The sequence below is a fragment of the Urtica dioica genome, chromosome 10 (assembly GCF_054948205.1).
Source record: "Urtica dioica subsp. dioica isolate 48M chromosome 10, U.dioica_male_clone48M_v1_H2, whole genome shotgun sequence".
Classification (NCBI taxonomy): Eukaryota; Viridiplantae; Streptophyta; class Magnoliopsida; order Rosales; family Urticaceae; genus Urtica; species Urtica dioica.
Window position 1 is genome coordinate 14,300,940 of NC_142765.1, and position 17,297 is coordinate 14,318,236.

Below are 17,297 nucleotides of genomic sequence, written 5' to 3' on the forward strand. Positions count from 1 at the left end.
CCCCTAGGGTTCTCGACTAGAGTCCCCCTGCGCGTCTAACACGCCAGACGCGCACGCGATCTCCGAAGTTCTGAGACGCTACCGAGGACTCCTCCGCGCCTCATCTCCTTCGTTGAGCACGCTTCTCCACCAAGGCTCCACGCCTCATACTACGTCTTACACGCTTGAACTACGTTCTGACCTGATCCTACACACGGGTACGTAGGCAGCCGACAGCCAAGGCACGGTCACTCCTCCTCATCACCCCCTACCTCTCCCGAGAGGCGGGTTGACCGGAGAAAACTCAGCTCGAGACTTTCGAGTTCACACTCTTGGTCCGGGTGCGATCACTTGGTCCGGCCTTGGATCGAACTGCCCGAGGTTTTCAATAGTTGTTCATTTTCGTGCGACAACAATGATTACATTTTTTTCTGGTTGATTTAATTCTTACATGACCCTTACAAAAATCATTAGGGTTTATAATTTTTATATTTTAATTGCTTTATAATATATATACTCCTAAATAAATATTTGGACTTTGCGTTAATAGGCCTGAATCCACGGCTGCGAAAGTCTTCCTCTACGATTGTATGGATGTATGGTTTGCAAAATACGGCGAGTATTCTAGGTAGATTCTAAAAGTCTGCATGCTCAAGCTCCTTAGCCGAAAGAGAATGAGAGAGTTTCATTTCATTAGGGACGAAGAATCGGCTTCCTTGGTCGAGAAGGTACGAATTAGGGCTAGCGAGGGTTTCTCGGTTAATCTCAGTGTGATGTTGATTTCAGCGTCGAACAACGTGCTCTCTAGATGCATTCTCGGGAGGGATTTAATGGGAGAAGAGGAACCGAGCCGCTTTTGGGAGCTTGGAAGGAGATTGATGACAGAGCTTATGCCATTTAGCATCGGAGATTATTTTCCACAGTTGAGATGGTTCGACACTCTCACGGGCTTCATGGGTTGGTTAGGAAGATTATTCAAAGAGAATTCAAAGCGTTCCTTGATGAGGTGTTTGAAGAGCACAAGGCGGTTTTAGAATCCAGTAATGTTTCCTGAGACTTCATTGGCATTCTTCTCATTCTCCAAAAACAGGGTTTGCTTGATTTTGAGCTCTTTCAGACAACATTAAAGCAATCCTACCGCACTATAGTACTCTTAATATCTCATTCACTTATATTAGTTGTTTATAGGATGAGATTGCCAAAATAAGTCTAAAAGTGCAAAAAAAGACACACTAATATATGATATGACATTTTTTTTCTTCCGAATATATGCTATTATAACATTAGTTTTTGATTTACAATTATTTTAAGAATTATAGATTTCACCTAGAAACCAATTGTTTGTGAAATGACTAAAGTTATGATATTATCAAATGGATTTTTTTAACAGTTGGGGAATGGAAACTGAACTTTCTTCTTTTGAAAAGTGACACTATCGGCCAAATTTATATGATTTATATACAAAAGCATTAAGGTGAAAGAGGATAAACCTCCACCTGTATAAGGAGCATGCATTTCTGCAGCCCATGGAGATTAATCCCAGGATCTCAGGATGGGATTACCGCTACACCAAAAATATAAAATGAACTACCAAAATAAATAAAATCCAATCATTTAGATTGAAAGAGAGAAACGAATTGAGTATAATATGCTCATTCATCATGAGTCGTATCTCGTTATTTTTGGACAAATACTCGTTTGAGCCTTATGAGCTTTGAATCATTTAAATATAGGGCTTTCATCTCAAATTCGACTAAGAATAAAAAGGAGTGCGTAACCTATCTTGTAAAATTGAGTCTTTAACAATGTTAGATTCTAAACTCAATATTTAAGCACACCCTTGGGTCCTCACGCAAGCAAATCATGTTAGGGGGGCCAAACCTAAATGCATATATTAGCAAATTTATAAAATGGTTACGGTATAGCTTTACTTTTAAAAAAGTGATTTTAGAATAGCTGTACGAAAAAACTGTTATTTTAAAAAACAGATGATTATTTAGTAAACTGTTGTAAAATAGTTGTAACTGTTAGCAAAAGCTGATTTAGTGTTTGGTAAAATATATATTAATATTTATAAGTAATAATTATTTATATAAAATGTAATTAATAATAATAATAAAATATTTTTTGGTATATAAAAAATATATCAAAGTGGGTGTCTGTAAAAAATAAATTATAAATTTTGGTGACTTCAAAAAAAGTATTTGATAAAAGCATATAAAGTTAATTAGAATTAAAAGTTAGTGTAAGAGAAAAAAAATTAAGAAAGAGAAACTACAAACCAAAAACTAAAGCTACGTATAAAAGCTTCAAATTGTAGCTTTTAGATTTTTAGTTAAAATATTCAAAAACACTTTTTACCTTTTATAAAAATCAATTTTACCGAACACTTAAATATGATTTAACTTTTAAAAAAAGCTAAAATCAAACTTAATAAGCTAAGCCAAAAATAGCCAAGCACTTTTTTTTTAAAGTAAAGCTATGTCAAACGGAGCCTTTGTCTTTGTTTCTTACTAGTAATATGGTCTTCAATCTTCACAGATATATGGCTCTGTAGATATATAGTCATATAACTAACTTTTGATATATTTTAAGTAATTAGGTATGAGATTTTATTAACGAATCCAAAAAGGCGTTAATAGTTGTAAGTAATCGTTAAATATTGTAAAGAAATCATCAAACTCTAAGGACATAATAAAATGCAAAGAGCGTCCAAACAATGTCAAATCACTATAATAACTATGTACTTAAATTTATAAAAAGTTGACTCTTTATGCAAATATCCACCTTTTGGTGACTTAGCTACTTATAAATTTGACTAGTTTCGACAGCGCGCTACGCACGAATGATTTTATTATAACAGCTCGGAAATGACTGTCAAGTCCTCTGTCGTGAGATCGAGCTGCTTGACCATCTCGGCTGCAATCGAGATCGCGGTTTCCAAGTTCGCCTAGAACGGGGGATCCATAAATTCAAGAGTTCCTGTACAGAAGAAAGGGATTAGAACTTTATGAACTAGAAATAACTCGGTAGAATGATAAAGATTATTATCAATTACACTATGAGAAACATGTATTGCATGACGATTGCCAGCCGAGCTCCCTGATTTTCACTTCCCCGGTATGTCCGTTGACAAATATGTTGTCACACTTGAGATCTTTGCGAATACAAGGGTTTTGGTTGTGAAAAAAGAAAGGATTGATACTAAAGAAATCAACTAAGAGAAATCCCTTGAATTCGTAAATAATAAAATGCAAAAAAAATCAGAGGACGTTGTTGTGATTTAGTGCAACTTTGATGGCTTCGTTAGAGGTAAGTTTGAACAACTAGACAAGTCTCTTCTCTATTCAACATATACATACACAGTGGTGGTATAGATCATTATTATAACACAAATATACATAAATTTTCAAACTTCAAACAAAAAACTAATTAGACATGTTGTGAAATATAGAAATGAATGAAGATAGGTCTATAATTAACACAATTTTGCACTTACCAAGTAATTTAACACAGCTGTAGTTATATATAATCGATGGGGTATGAAGTAAATTGACATGGAATATTAAAATATTACGAAGATACAATAAATATATACCTGTCATTTTCATTATGAAAATGTACTTTCAAAATAGAACCAACCGATTAATTTTCTATATACCTACAAAATCATTAACAAAACAATTTCATAAAATACAACATTAAAAAACTTCAAACTTAGCCTACATTATATATCTATAATCAAAAGAATGCACTTTAGGGCAAGTCATCAGAAACAAAGTTATTTCGTTTCAACAAAATGATCATTAAGCCTAGCTATAACGATTTAGTTGATGTTTTTTTCTTCAAATTTTTTGCTTTTTCTTGAGCTTGATATTCACATCTTCATGAATAGATGCACCGACCATGGAGGAGTAACCATCATCGTTGTTGTCGCACGAAAATGAACAACGATTAAATACCTCGGGCGGTTCGATCCAAGACCGGACCAAGTGACCGCGCCTGGGCCAAAAATGGGAGCTCGTAGACCGACCTGCACCCTCCAGACCCTGAGGTGTGTTTTGGGGGGTGTGACCGTGCAAAAGGTTGGCTGCCTACGTACCCTTTAGTCGGGATCAGGTCAGAACGTAGTTCAATTTGTATGTCGAGGGCAATCTTGGGCTCGGAGGCTTGAGAATCCAAGGCTTTAGAGTAGGACCAAGCTTGTAGCTTATGTTGAAGACTTTAGAGGGGTCGCGTGCCTCGTAGCTTGGAGTTCTAGCTCAAGGGCCAAGAAGCAGGAGAGCAATGTGTACTGCAAAAGCTCGGGTCGCAGAAAAGGAGCGCGCTCCCTCTCGTGGAGGGGGGTCCTTGTATTTCTAAGCCGAGGGAGGAGGAGCGCGTGCTCTTGGAATGTCACAAGAGGGCGGGAAAGGAGAGAATTCTCGAGTGAGAGAGAAGTGTTGGATGAGGAGTTGTGGGGCTGAATGAGCGTGTCTTTCCCTCCCCCTAAGGGGGGGTATTTATAGCATTGGGGAAGGCCTTGGGCCGGCCCCTTGAGGCCCACCGGGTGGCCGGGAGCGGGGCGCGCGAGGCACTACGCCCAGGAGGGCGCAGGGCGTGTCGTCCGGATGGGCGCGTGGCGCGTCGGGCGCAAGACTTGGCAGGGCGCGGCGTGCCCGACAGTGGGCGTGCCCGGCCGAGGCGGCGGGATCGCTCGGCCGAGGCAGCAGGAGTGCTCGGCTGGGGCAGCAGGGATGCCCGACCGAGGCAGCAGAGGCGCTCGGCCGGGGCGGCAGGAGCACCCGACCGAGGCAGCAGAGGCGCTCGGCCGGGGCAGCAGGGGCGCCCGGCCGAGGCAGCAGGAGCACCCGGCCGAGGCAGTAGGGGCTCCCGGCCGAGTCGGCAAGAGCGCTCGGCCGGGGCAGCAGAGGCGCTCGGCCGGGGTGCTGGGGCGCGAGCGGGCCGGGCGCGCTAGGGTGCGCTAAGGCCCACTAGGCCGGGGGCGCGGGTGCGCGTGGCCTCTGGGCCGGGGGCGCAGTTGCGCGCGCGCCGGTCCTGTTGGGCCGTGGGTGCGTCAGGGCGCTCGGGCCTGGTGGGCCGGGGCCCGTTGGGCTTCCGGCCGGCGAAGCCCGGCCGGCCTTGAATTGTTTTTGAATTTCTGGTGTCCCGAAAACGACCGGTAACATTAGCCCCCCAAGTTTACGGCTTATGGGACGTAAGTCGTGAACTTTAGAAAAAGAAAGGGCGTTGAGGTCATTTTACCTTCGGTCATGCGTGACCGTACGTACGCATGTCCTCCTCTTCTTTTTTTTTTTATTGGCCGGACCCTGGGGGGCCGGACCGGGCCAGCTGGGCAGCAAGGCCCGCGCGCGGCGTGGCGCCGGTGGATTGGCGCGCGTGCGAGGTGGCACGCGGGTCGGGCCTTGTGTCGCATGCGCAGGGGGAGGGGGGGGCAAGGAGCAGGGTTTGCTTCTTCCTCTCCTATAAATAGGAGAGCCCCCCTCCCTTTTTGTTCACCCCTAGCAGCCTTTGGGTAATTGGAAAATTCCTTTTGAGTTTGAAATTCCCTCTGGGCAGCCGACTTTTTTTACCTTTTTTAATGGGGGGTGAGCTTGTTTCCCACGTTGATGATCCCAAGGTTGACTCTTCCTGCCCTCTCCCAGATTTTGGGGGGGCGGCCAAGGGTCCCTTTGAGGAACTTGACGGGATTCCCATCTTTGTCGAGGAAGACTCTGGTGCGGCCGACAAATGGCTCGCAAAGTTGGAGACTGACGCCGCGGCGATAGCCGAGCTGGCGGAGCCCGGGAGCGTCCTACCTACCAGGTGTGGCCCCGAAGGGGAGGCCGAAGTGTCCAAGGACTCGCGTTCGTCGCGGTTGGTGATCAACCTGGTTTCCCGCGAGACGTCCTTTGACGCCCCCTCGCTCAAGCAGCGAGGTGAGGCGATGGTGAGTGTTGGGCTTCCCCGGGCGTCTAATTTAGATGCCTCAGGTGCTGAGCTTGCGATAGTGCCGTCCGAATCTTTTCTGGACGAAATTTACTCCGACGACCCTCTAGGGTCGGGCTCAGAAGGCCCTGAAGAGGATTTGGAGGCTCCTCCCGCGAGGGGGAAGGAGAAACGTAGCGGGAAGGTGCTGGAGACGGCCTGGTCGGCTTTTGAGTCCGTGGAGGCCTCGGGCTATACCTAGTCTGGAGAGGACCCGCATGTACGGAGTGGGCGACTCTGTTGCCCCCGTCGGCCTAGACTGCAGGGGAATCGATGCCGCGAGCACGCTCACTTCCCGAGTCTTCAGCACGCTCTGGGAGACGTATAACATCCCTCCCTCGGTGGGGATGCTTAGACCTGCCCCCGAGGACAGGCCCTCTCGTCCTAGGGACAGATACGCGGCCGTGACGATCGGGAGTCTTGTCTGTGGGTTGCGCCTCCCGTTCCCAACGATCGTCCAGCAGACTTTGACCCGACTAGGGGTCCGTGCATGCCAGATGAGCCCGGCGTTCTATTGCCTGTTGGCTACATGCTTCATTCGTGGACGACTTCCGTAATCTGGTCGCCGTCTTTCCGGCGCCGGGGCAGCCGGGATTTCATATGGCCCGCGCCCGGGGCAATGTGAGGCTGGTCGAGGATAGTGACCCGCCTAGCCGCCGGGCGTGGGTGTGGGTCACCTCGGACGCCTTTGGCGAGGCGCCCCTTCGTTTTGGTCGTTTGGCCGACTTCCCAGCGGATGAGGGGGAAGCGGAGTGCCATAAGTCATATTTATTACAACTTTTGAAAGAAAGTGCGGAATTAGAAATAACAGAATTGGAAATAACAGAATTGGAAACGACTTCATCTTGTAGAAAAAAGAGTCCATGTTGTTCTCTACCCCGACCAATCCTCGTCTTCAAGGTACGGTCCTGAAAAATGCATTGGGACGAAGAGAAAATTACATCACAATTAGCTGATTTTGTCAATTGCGAGATTGATAATAAATTAAATTTAAAGGATGGGATATAAAAAACATTGGTGAGAATCAATGATTTTGAACAATGGACAGTTCCAATGTGTGTTACAAGAGCCTTTGTTCCATCTGGTAATTGGACAAAAAGATTTTTATCTACCGATGAATAATGATTAAAAAAGGAAAGTGATGAACATATATGATTCGATGCACCAGAATCAATTATCCAACTAGATGATATACAAGTAAATGCAGTACCTGCTAAGTTTGCAGATGGCATATCAGAGTCTTCTTTGCTGAGGAGTGCAAGAAGCTTGGAATATTGTTCGGATGTCAGCGAACTTGCAGCGAGAGCCGGTGATGACTCAGACTTCGTGACTTGCTTATCGGGGAAGCCATGAATTTGATAGCACTTTGCACGTGTGTGACCATGCTTGTTACAATGATCACAATACGGTCGAGGACGTTTGCCGGTGAAGCGAGTGGATGGTGATGACCACTGCTGTTTGGACGTGTGAAAAGCTGCCGAGTCGGCGGTCGGAACAGATTTCAGGTTCAGCTCTTGCTGCATCTCCTCCTGACGAATTAAATTATAAATTCGCTGAACCGAAGGAAACGGCTCCATGAGGAGAACTTGGCTGCGAATGGCGGAGAAACTATCATGCAACCCTTGTAGAAATTCCATTGCACGATCTTGATTTTGTTGATCAGCGATGAGTTTTGCGTTGCCGCAGATGCAAGGTGGGAATGGAGTAATGGATGTGAGCTCATCCCATAGTGACTTCAACTGAGTGAAGTAGAGAGAAACAGAGAGACCCGCTTGTTTGAGGGTTGAGATCGCTTGCTTAAGTTGATAGATTTTCGGAGCATTAGATTGAGAAAATCGATCGTACAAATCAGACCAAATTTGAGCTGCCGATTCAGCATACAGAATACTTGGACGAATCTCGGGTGAGACGGAATTAAGAATCCAACTGCTCACAAGATCGTTGCAGCGTTCCCATGATTGAATTTCAGACTCCAGTTCTGGTTTTGGAAGAGAACCATTCACAAAACCGAGTTTATTTTTAGCTCGGAGAGCCATAGTGATAGCCCTATTCCACGAACCATAATTATCACCCGTTAGGAGAGGCGTAACGAGGATGGTAGAGGGACTATCCGAATGATGAATAGCGTATGGAAGATGAACAGCGGAGGTCGGCGGAATAACCGACATCGGATCAGCGGAAGTGTTTTCAAAAGACATGGAGAGAAAAAAAAATACGAATGAGCAAATAAGAATATTAATGCTCTGATACCATATGAAAACTGATTCGTATTTCTTATTGAATATAAACTGCGTACATGTACATATATATATACAACCAAGCTTCAAGTTTGTTACGCAAACTGTGCTGAAATATTGGAGAAATATAAGCAGTAAAATAGATAAAGATAAATATGTATAACAAATACTGTTAACCAACTCCTAATACTAAGCTATCTGATCTTCACGCCTATTCTTCTGGAGTTGATCTTCTTGAGCGTTTACTACGTCAATATGATCAGATGTCGAAAAGTAGAAAGTAAAATTGTAAAATCATTCCCTTAAGGATCTAGTTTGGATGACAGTCCTTCCTTCTTCTGAGGTATTCTTTTGCGTGAGAGTGTGAGTTTAAGCCTAAAAGATGACTAAATGTCTTCATTATAAAAGTTACAAGGATATTTTTGTTTGATAATTTTTGCTTAAATTTTAAAACATTTGGTGCTGTATTATGTTGGTTTATTTTTTAAATGTTTTTTAATAAAAAAATGTTAAAACATTTGAATTTTTGTTGTTTTTTTCCTTAAGAACATTGGTCCGTTTCTCTTTCCCTCCTTGTGGGTTCACTGGTTTCCTTCTTCCTTATAAGCCGTGTCCCAGTCATAGAACCTTCACTCCCGAATCAGCCCCATCTTCCCCTTCTTCCTGTTTCTTCGCTGTCATCTTCCTCTCTCTTTCCTCGGCGGTGTAAGCCCGTGAAGGTTTGGTGAGCTTTTAGGGTTTGAAGCAGTATGTTTTCAGTTTAAAGCAGTCTCTGTTAATCATCTCGTATGATGTCCCCAATTATTGGGAGCTCAATTCTGCCGTGATCAATCAATATACAAGATTTGCTATTATTATTATTAATATTATTATTGTTGTTTTTATATGTAATTTATGAATTGTGCTGGGCAGGAAGCCTAGTTTTAATTCATCAATACATTGGGTTTGGTTGTAGATGGAGAGGCAACAAAGAGAGATTTATGAGAGTGACGATGAGATCAATCATGGTGAGGACTCTGACGAAGATGGCGCCGAGCATGAATATTGTTTTTCTTCGGTTCCAACTTCGACACTGCAACCTAGGTATGTGTTCGGCTCATCGCTTTAGCAAAATTTTATGTTTCTTTTTTCTCTTTCTATAGTTAGTATAATTTGGCATTTCAGGAAAGTTTTATCCTTAGCTCGTTGGATTAGCGAGATGAGAATGGCTGAGGTTGAAGCTATGAAGGGTCCAATTTGGAGGACGACCGGAATTGTTCGCCACGGAAAAATCTACTGCTCGATCGAAGAACTTCTGTAAGCAATTCTCCTAGTGTTTCTTTGTTGCCAGAATTATAATTGATTATTTCAGTTATGGGTTCGAGACTACCATTCAGACATTGTGTGTTGTGGTTTATTTAGTAAATAATTTTTTAATTTTTATTTTTCAAAAGCTAGGTTTTTGGTTGAACTCGGGGGTTTAGTTGTGATGGATGATGTTGGTGCGGGTCTATCACTCGAAGACTTGTATGCCAAACTATCTGATGCGAAGAACGGATGTTGTTGGGATTACTTTCAGGCTTATAAGCAACTGAAATCTCTTGGCTACATTGTCGGTCGACATGGTGTTCCGTGGTCTTTGAAGACTGTTAATGGAAATAGCGAATCTTTCTCTGAACGATGTCGAGGGACTGTAGCAGAGTCGACATCAGAAGATGAAGTCGCCATAATGAAGAAGTTAAGTCGATTGCAAATAGAGGAAGCGAGGCAAGTCTTTGATGTCTATCCTCCGAACTGCAAATTCAGAAAATCATGTCCCGGCGACCCAAGTTTTGTCGTGTGCTTTACCAGGTATTTCGTTTTTCAAGCTCATGAAATATTTATTTTATTTAAGTTCATTATGTTTTAGGTAACTAATATTTATTGGAGAAAATAATATATCTTATACTCTTATCTCTTATTATTGAATTTAGGATTACAGGGTATTATATTACATAAGAAAGTTTAGCCTCGTAACTAGTAGCTTTTCATCGTCCTCTTTAAGTTTAGTTGTAAATCACTTTTATATATTGGTAATTAAACGGCTCTTTTCAGCTATCAGTTGGATATCATATTATTCTCTGTTTTTTAGGGGATATCCTCCGTCTAGAGCAACGCTTGAAATTTTGGGCGGAGAATGTGGAGTTCCATTGAAGGTGTGTCATGTAGAGCAGGGTAAAGTTAGTTTCTATTCCTTTGATAAAGTGGAGCTTCCTGTGTTACCTTGATACGCATTCCGTGGTCAAATGTAAATGAATAGGTACAAATAAATTTGATCAATTTTAAGTTTGTTTTGCGGCATCTTCATTGTGGGTTTTAATTATTTGGGAGGGCTCAATTTGTAGGAGTTGGTGGCACTTTTCCTTTAGGTGAATGATAGAAATTGGAATGTACGGACAGTAGCAAATAGTCTTTTATTAGTAGTTTTTTTTAAAGGTATCTGCCGGGTAAGGATTGAACCCACTGAACCCACTACTTTCATCCAAGCATATAAATGTTGTTTTGTTTTCGTTGCCGTTTCGAGTATACTGATTTACGAAAAACCGACATGTCGACGGAAAATCGAACGGAAAAAATGTGGAAATAGAAAATGAAATGTCATTTTCAAATACTTTTTTCGATGGAAAATCGACGTGCCGATGAAAAATTGAACGAAAATAATGTTGCAAAATTAACGAATACATGTATATTTGTAAATATAGTCCAAAAATTTAAAACACTTCAAATTATATATATCTAGCTTAAATGTTTCATATGGAATAACATACCACCAAATCGTTCATGAAATAAATATGTTCTACAAATATATAGTTATAATAGAAAATGAAATGTATTAATAGAATCCCGATGGACGTCCTGATTGGATAAAACTCGGTTGGTTTTCTTGAAGCTCGCAATATTGGCACCACGTGAAATGCCTCTTGTACGATTGTTTGAAGTTTGAACATGTCTGTCGTGGGCGGCTTGATGTACTTCACGACATCATTTATTAGTGGACATCCTGGTAGACATGCTATAATGTGCTTGCAACGAATGTACGACGCCCACTTCCTTGCGGATTAACATGTGTCTGTGGCACTCTAATTGGATTAGGGTAACGGTAAGAAGGACAAGTATACGAATCGTCACTCTGTGTGTCTGACATAGTGAATGACATAATGTCGAACTGAGACATCAAGTGATCAACACCGTAGTCACTACCAGAGGACATGTACGTTCCATATCCTTGTTTAAAGTCACCGCCGTGATCACTACGAGAAGATATATAGTGCGCTGGCGCTATCTGTGTTCCACTGCCATAATACGATCCGGTCTCATAGTCAAAGTATTCTCCCAGCCTGTGAAACAGATAATATATTACTTTTCATATTTAACATATGTACATTGTTTGAGAACTCCGAAATAATTAAATTTGAATACACTAACCTGTCAGATCTTTGACGTTGTGCCCCGTGATCTGAATCTTGTGTGGCTTAGTAACCTTGCTCCATAGTCCATGGATTAACCTCTACCACTACCATCACCAACATCTTGACTAGCACCAAACCCGCCAACATCACCACCACCTCCATCATTGTCACCGTCATGAGGACCACGTCCATCATCTGATGATCCATGTTAAATCTGACCAACGTCTTCACTCAATATGGTGTCCCCATCAACGCTTCCTCCCGAGCCTGTTGGTCAGGGTTTTGGTCTTGATCATCGAGGGGAACTAGTTGAATCCTTTGCAGAAGTTCATCATCGTCCACGTTGTCAGCCCATTACTTCTATTGATCTTTGGATCATTTCCAAATGATCTTTCCTGTTAGCGACATCACTTTCGATATCTTGTAATTGTAGCTTCATGTTGTAGCTACAAAAAAAAAAAAAACATGTTCCTCCAATCTCATGTACGCCAATCGGTTTCGTTGCTTAATGTGGACAAGTGCGAACAATTTTTCTCGCACGCCGATGACAATGCGGTTTGAGACAAGATTCTCATTGCCAACTTTCTCAAAGTTGGGAGTTTTGATTCTTCACATGACCCACCATTCTCCTACAAAAATGATTGAACTCCGTAAATATTAAGTTATTAAATATTCCTACTTCGATTCAAATATGTAGATCTTATCAGAAGCCATTTTGTTCTTCCCGCTACTGCGGTTTTGCTACCGAACATACCTCTCGCGTTGTGGAATGCCAGAAGTTCGTTTCCAATGATGCTTAACAAGTATAAAAAAAAAAAAAGTTCTAACTACTCACGATTGCATCAATATTACATCGATTTTTCTTTATGATAATTTCTCATTGATTATAAAAAAAAATGTGGAATCCATTGCCTATTACACACTGATGATACCGCTGTCGATTATCAGTCCTCTTTGAACAAATATTTCGACACTGTTTTTTAGTATATATGATTTTTCTTATGGGAATTCCCATGCAGTACCAATAAATGAGATCTCTCGAGATTTAGTCTCGCCAACTTTACCACCAACTATTTTTTGAATTTCAGACAAGAATTACATTTTTCACGACAAATTCAATACATTTATTAATAATTCAAGTTATAATGATAAAAGTGAAAACAAACAATACTCTCATAATTGAGCACGATCGGCATACATTTATTCATTTCAAATTCAAACAGAATTAAACAGTACCAAGGAGAGATTTTAACACATTAATTAATCAATCAAGCGGGTCATATGCTATTGGCACAGCAATAATAGGAACTTTCTTAGTGACAGTGAGGCCATAAGTCTCACTCATGTCCAAGTCCTGAGGCGAAATTCCCCCGGTCAACTCCCAGTCAAACCAATACAAAATGTTGGCGATCACATACTCGGCACTGGCGATTCCGAACATCAAGCCGGGACAACCCCTCCTTCCGATCCCGAATGGCACGAAGTGAAAGTCTTGGCCTCGAAAGTCAACCGTGCTGTCCTCGAACCTCTCGGGGACGAAGTCTTCGGGACGGTCCCACGAGCCGGGGCTCATGTGGACCGCCAAGATGTTGATGAAAACGGTGGTTCCCTCCGGGACATTGTATCCTCCGACTTTGGTGCTCGATGAGGTTTTTCGGGGCACCGAGAGAGGGAGAGGAGGGTGAAGCCTTAGGGCTTCCTTGATGACGCACTTCATGTAGGTCATCTGGCTGAGGTCTTCGATTTCGATCTTTCGCTTTTTTCCGACGACTCTTCGGATCTCTTTTTGTGCCTTTTTCATCACTCTAGGGTTTCGGATCAGCTCGGCCATCAGCCATTCCGTTGCCGTGGAAGTGGTGTCACTCCCGCCAACAAACATGTCCTAATAATTAATCAATGAGATGTATTATATGATCAGAAATGAATTATTTGATTGGAAACGGGAGGGAAATACTATTAACAATGATTCGATTCCATTGGGATAAGGTAGTGGTTGTTTCTTTTTCAAAAGAAGTTACTTTAGTAGTCTTGTTTTGATCTTAGTTTCATTTATTTATTATTTTTTCGTACATTTAATTATAATTGTGGAGGCAATAATGTGTAGAGACGGGTCCCAGACTCAGTGGAGATATATTTTTCTTTTCAAAATATTATAGCCGTGCCGATAAGAAACAATATCATAAATAAATTTAGTATATATATATATATATATATATATATATATATATATATATATCATTTTAAAATGAATTTGCATTTTACAACCACGACCCTGAATTTCATGAATGAGATTCGATCTTCTGACGTTTAAAATTGGCTGGAAGAATTAATAGTGTAAAATGACCTTGACAAACTAATTCTTTCGATGAACATGAATGATTTTGTTCTAGAGCACTGGAATCGAGCGCATCAATAAATTCAAAACGGGCGGGTCCCACTATCTTCAGTTGGAGTTTACTTGTTTTTAGAGCTTCTCTTTTTATGTAATTTTTTTTTATTACTATACTATATTATTGAACTAAAATAATCTAATTATTTTAGTCTATATTTAAAATAGTATAACACTGTTTATTTGGTGTAAAAATTATACTAAATATAAATTTTTTAGGTGTAAAAATGACCATTGAAGTATTACAACTATATTTATAGATTTTTTAAATTTTCTATCAGAACGATCTCTTAGAACCACTTATGCATATATGCATGGGCTTATTTATTAAAATTATCATAGGGCCGGTTTTGTTTGTTTGTAATATATATATATATATATATATATATATATATATATATATATATGTATCATGTTAAGTATCATGAAAATATGTAAAAGACCTTCAGAATCGCACAACTTACTTTTGTATATCATTGTTTGAGCATAATAATGAGTCGGGAATCTCTCTCCTGGGTCCCTCTTCTATATTTCATTGCCTCACATCCCACCAATCAATTTAAAAGACCTTCAGAATCGCACAACTTACTTTTGTATATCATTGTTTGAGCATAATAATGAGTCGGGAATCTCTCTCCTGGGTCCCTCTTCTATATTTCATTGCCTCACATCCCACCAATCAATTTATTACTATAGAAGTAAGATATATATATATATATATATATATATATATATATATATATAACATAGATAATAAGGAGGAACTTCACTCCTCCTTTCATCTGGCGACGTCATGTGGCGGCTTTTTTTTTTTTTTTTGCCTTCCGGTTGGTTGGTTTTTTTTTTCTTTTTCTTTTCTTTGCCGAGTTGGTTTTTTTTTTCAATCTATTTTGTAAAAAAATTTTATGTATATTGTTTTTTTTCTCCCTCTTTCATCAATATATTTTGTATAATTTTTTTATTTATTTTATAATCATAATTACTGATTCTATATTATACTGTATCAATAACATACGTTATTTTGAGTGTATGTTAGTTTTATATTTTCTTTATTAGATTCTCTTTCTTTTTCTCTTTGATATTTATTTCCATTCACCTTATATGTGTCTCCATATTTCAGTAGACATGTTCTTAATAATTAAATAATAATTATTGATATGTTTATTTATATACATATATATAAATAATATTTTGTACGATGATATTACAGTAATTTATATAGCAAACTTAAAAACACTTTTTCTAAAAGCTAAGAATCATAGCTTTACAATCTCATGTACAAAATCTAAAAACGTCTCATGTACAAAATCTAAAAACGTTAAATTTTTTGTAAAAACAGTTTTGTCAATCACCGGATAAACAGTTTAGTTTTTTCTAAAAACAAAAACAAGGCTTTTTAATCTCAACCAAACGTAGCCTATATCAATAATTTACATTACTTTGAGTGTATGTTAGTTTTATATTTTCTTTATTAAATTCTCTTTCTTTTTCTGTTTGATATTTATTTTCCTTCACCTTATATGTGCCTACATTTTATTATTCGTTCATGATTTTTAAGGGTTTTTTTTTTCTTAATTACCGGTTTTTTTGGTGCCCATTGTTTATAAATCTTGATAACACAAATTAACCTCTACAAATTTTACTTGCTATTATCATTTATAATATGTTAAAATCATTCGCGCGTAGCGCGATGCTAAAACTAGTATATATATAAACTTAATTACATGCATCAGTCTAAGATGAGTGCACGAAAAGATGCTTATATCTTAAAGGAAAGTAATAAAGATCTGACATGATCACGTCGTTGAAAACATACACATGCATTATATCTAAACTTATCATGATTCTAATATCTAAACTTACATGAATGGTCCAAGACGAGTAAACTCCAAAAGAGGTTCATATCCTAAAGCAAGGGAGCGTAGAAATATGTGACATCGTTGAAAAAAAATGTGGCAAAATTACATGATATCCTAAAGGAGTGTAGTAAAAGATTGTTAAAAACATGCATGATTTTTGAACATGATACTTTACATTAAACTTATATGCATCAGTAGTCTAAGATGAATACTGAACGAAAAGATGCTCATATCCTAAAGAACATCTTGAAAAATTAGACTGTTGAAGAGAGAATAAAGTAGGATGAGATTCTATCTCAAATCTATTTACAATGAGATGAGAAGTTCATGACCTCGTAAACTCTTGTTAGTACTTTTCTTTTCCTTTTTGGTGGACATATATAGAAATGATCATATTAAATATGTTCTGTTGAGAGAGAGAGAGAGAGAGAGAGAGAGAGAGAGAGAGAGAGAGAGAGAGAGAGACTTACTGCGATGAGAGCCTTGAGATTTTGTAAAGTGAGGTCAAAGTCAAGCAAATCATCCTTCTTGAGCCGAAGAAGAATGTCCATAAAATCCTCATTCCCATCAGACCCGTGATCAACCCCGCCGTGTTCCTCAATCACCTTGTCGTAAAACCTATCGAACTCTCCGGCCAGGGCCCTCAGTCCCGGCACGAACCCTCTGACCTCGTCAACCCACTTCAACGCCGGGAAAAAGTCTCCAACGCAGAAAGCCGTGAGCTTCTCCAACAGCTTCCTCGTCAGCTCGCCGAACACGCTCCGACCACCATCTCCTTCAACTCTTTGGCCAAAAATACACCTCGATGTCACGTTGTTCGACGCCGATATCAACATATGACTGAGGTTTATACTCTCTCCGGCCGAGCAAGCCTTCCTCGCCCGGTCGAGCAAGAGACCGACCTCCTCTTCCCTCACGGGCTGAAACTGTTGGACTCTCTTAAGGCTGAGAAGCTCAAGGACGCAGATCTTCCGGGCCTGCCTCCAATACTCTCCGTAAGGAGAGAATCCCACGTCGTGGCATCCGTACAGAAGGATCTTCGCGCCCGTGGTCTGAGGGCGGTCCGAGAAAGCGATGTCGTGGTTCTTCACGATCTCTTTCACGGCCTCCGCGGACGAGACGACTAGGGTTTTGGTGTGTCCCAAATGGAGGAGCATCAACGGGCCGTGCTTCTCTGAGAGGGCATGGAGGGACCGGTGCGGCAGTGTGCCGAGCTGGTGGAGGTTTCCGATCACTGGAAGCCTTGGCGGCGACGGAGGGAGATTAGGGTTTGGACCACTTGATGGTGATGATGATCGCTTCTTTTTTCTTACGAAGAAGATGAGTAGTGAGAGGACGAAGAGAGAGGCGAGGAGTATTGGGTTGTTCATGCTTTTTGTTACTATTAATTTTTCTTGAGTTATTCCAGATAATATTAGCCATGCATGACTGTAGTGAT

At 40.7% G+C, this 17,297-nt stretch overlaps 3 protein-coding genes across 6 annotated transcripts; 2 read left to right on the plus strand and 1 right to left on the minus strand.

The window, feature by feature from the left end:
* Positions 1-653: 653 nt before the first annotated feature.
* Positions 654-1,013, plus strand: LOC149383455 (phenylacetaldehyde oxime monooxygenase CYP71AN24-like). Its single transcript, XM_089627803.1, has one exon. The coding sequence runs from the start codon at positions 654-656 to the stop codon at positions 1,011-1,013; it is 360 nt and encodes a 119-aa protein (XP_089483929.1).
* Positions 1,014-8,604: 7,591 nt separating this feature from the next.
* Positions 8,605-10,707, plus strand: LOC149383456 (uncharacterized). Of its 4 annotated transcripts, none has more exons than XM_089629052.1 (5): positions 8,605-8,907; positions 9,139-9,266; positions 9,348-9,479; positions 9,621-9,929; positions 10,294-10,707. In XM_089629052.1, exons 2-5 carry the CDS (start codon positions 9,139-9,141, stop codon positions 10,427-10,429), a joined length of 705 nt encoding a protein of 234 aa, XP_089485178.1. In that variant the 5' UTR covers positions 8,605-8,907; the 3' UTR covers positions 10,430-10,707. The 4 variants fall into 4 exon arrangements, with proteins under 4 accessions (XP_089485178.1, XP_089485175.1, XP_089485176.1 ...); XM_089629049.1 differs by having other exon boundaries at positions 9,621-10,013; positions 10,294-10,706; XM_089629050.1 differs by having other exon boundaries at positions 8,605-8,902; positions 9,621-10,013; positions 10,294-10,706.
* Positions 10,708-12,757: 2,050 nt separating this feature from the next.
* On the minus strand, positions 12,758-17,297 carry LOC149383457 (phenylacetaldehyde oxime monooxygenase CYP71AN24-like). Its single transcript, XM_089628690.1, has 2 exons — positions 16,330-17,297; positions 12,758-13,493 (listed from the first exon to the last, which is right to left on the minus strand). The coding sequence occupies exons 1-2, from the start codon at positions 17,227-17,229 to the stop codon at positions 12,876-12,878; spliced, it is 1,518 nt and encodes a 505-aa protein (XP_089484816.1). The 5' UTR covers positions 17,230-17,297; the 3' UTR covers positions 12,758-12,875.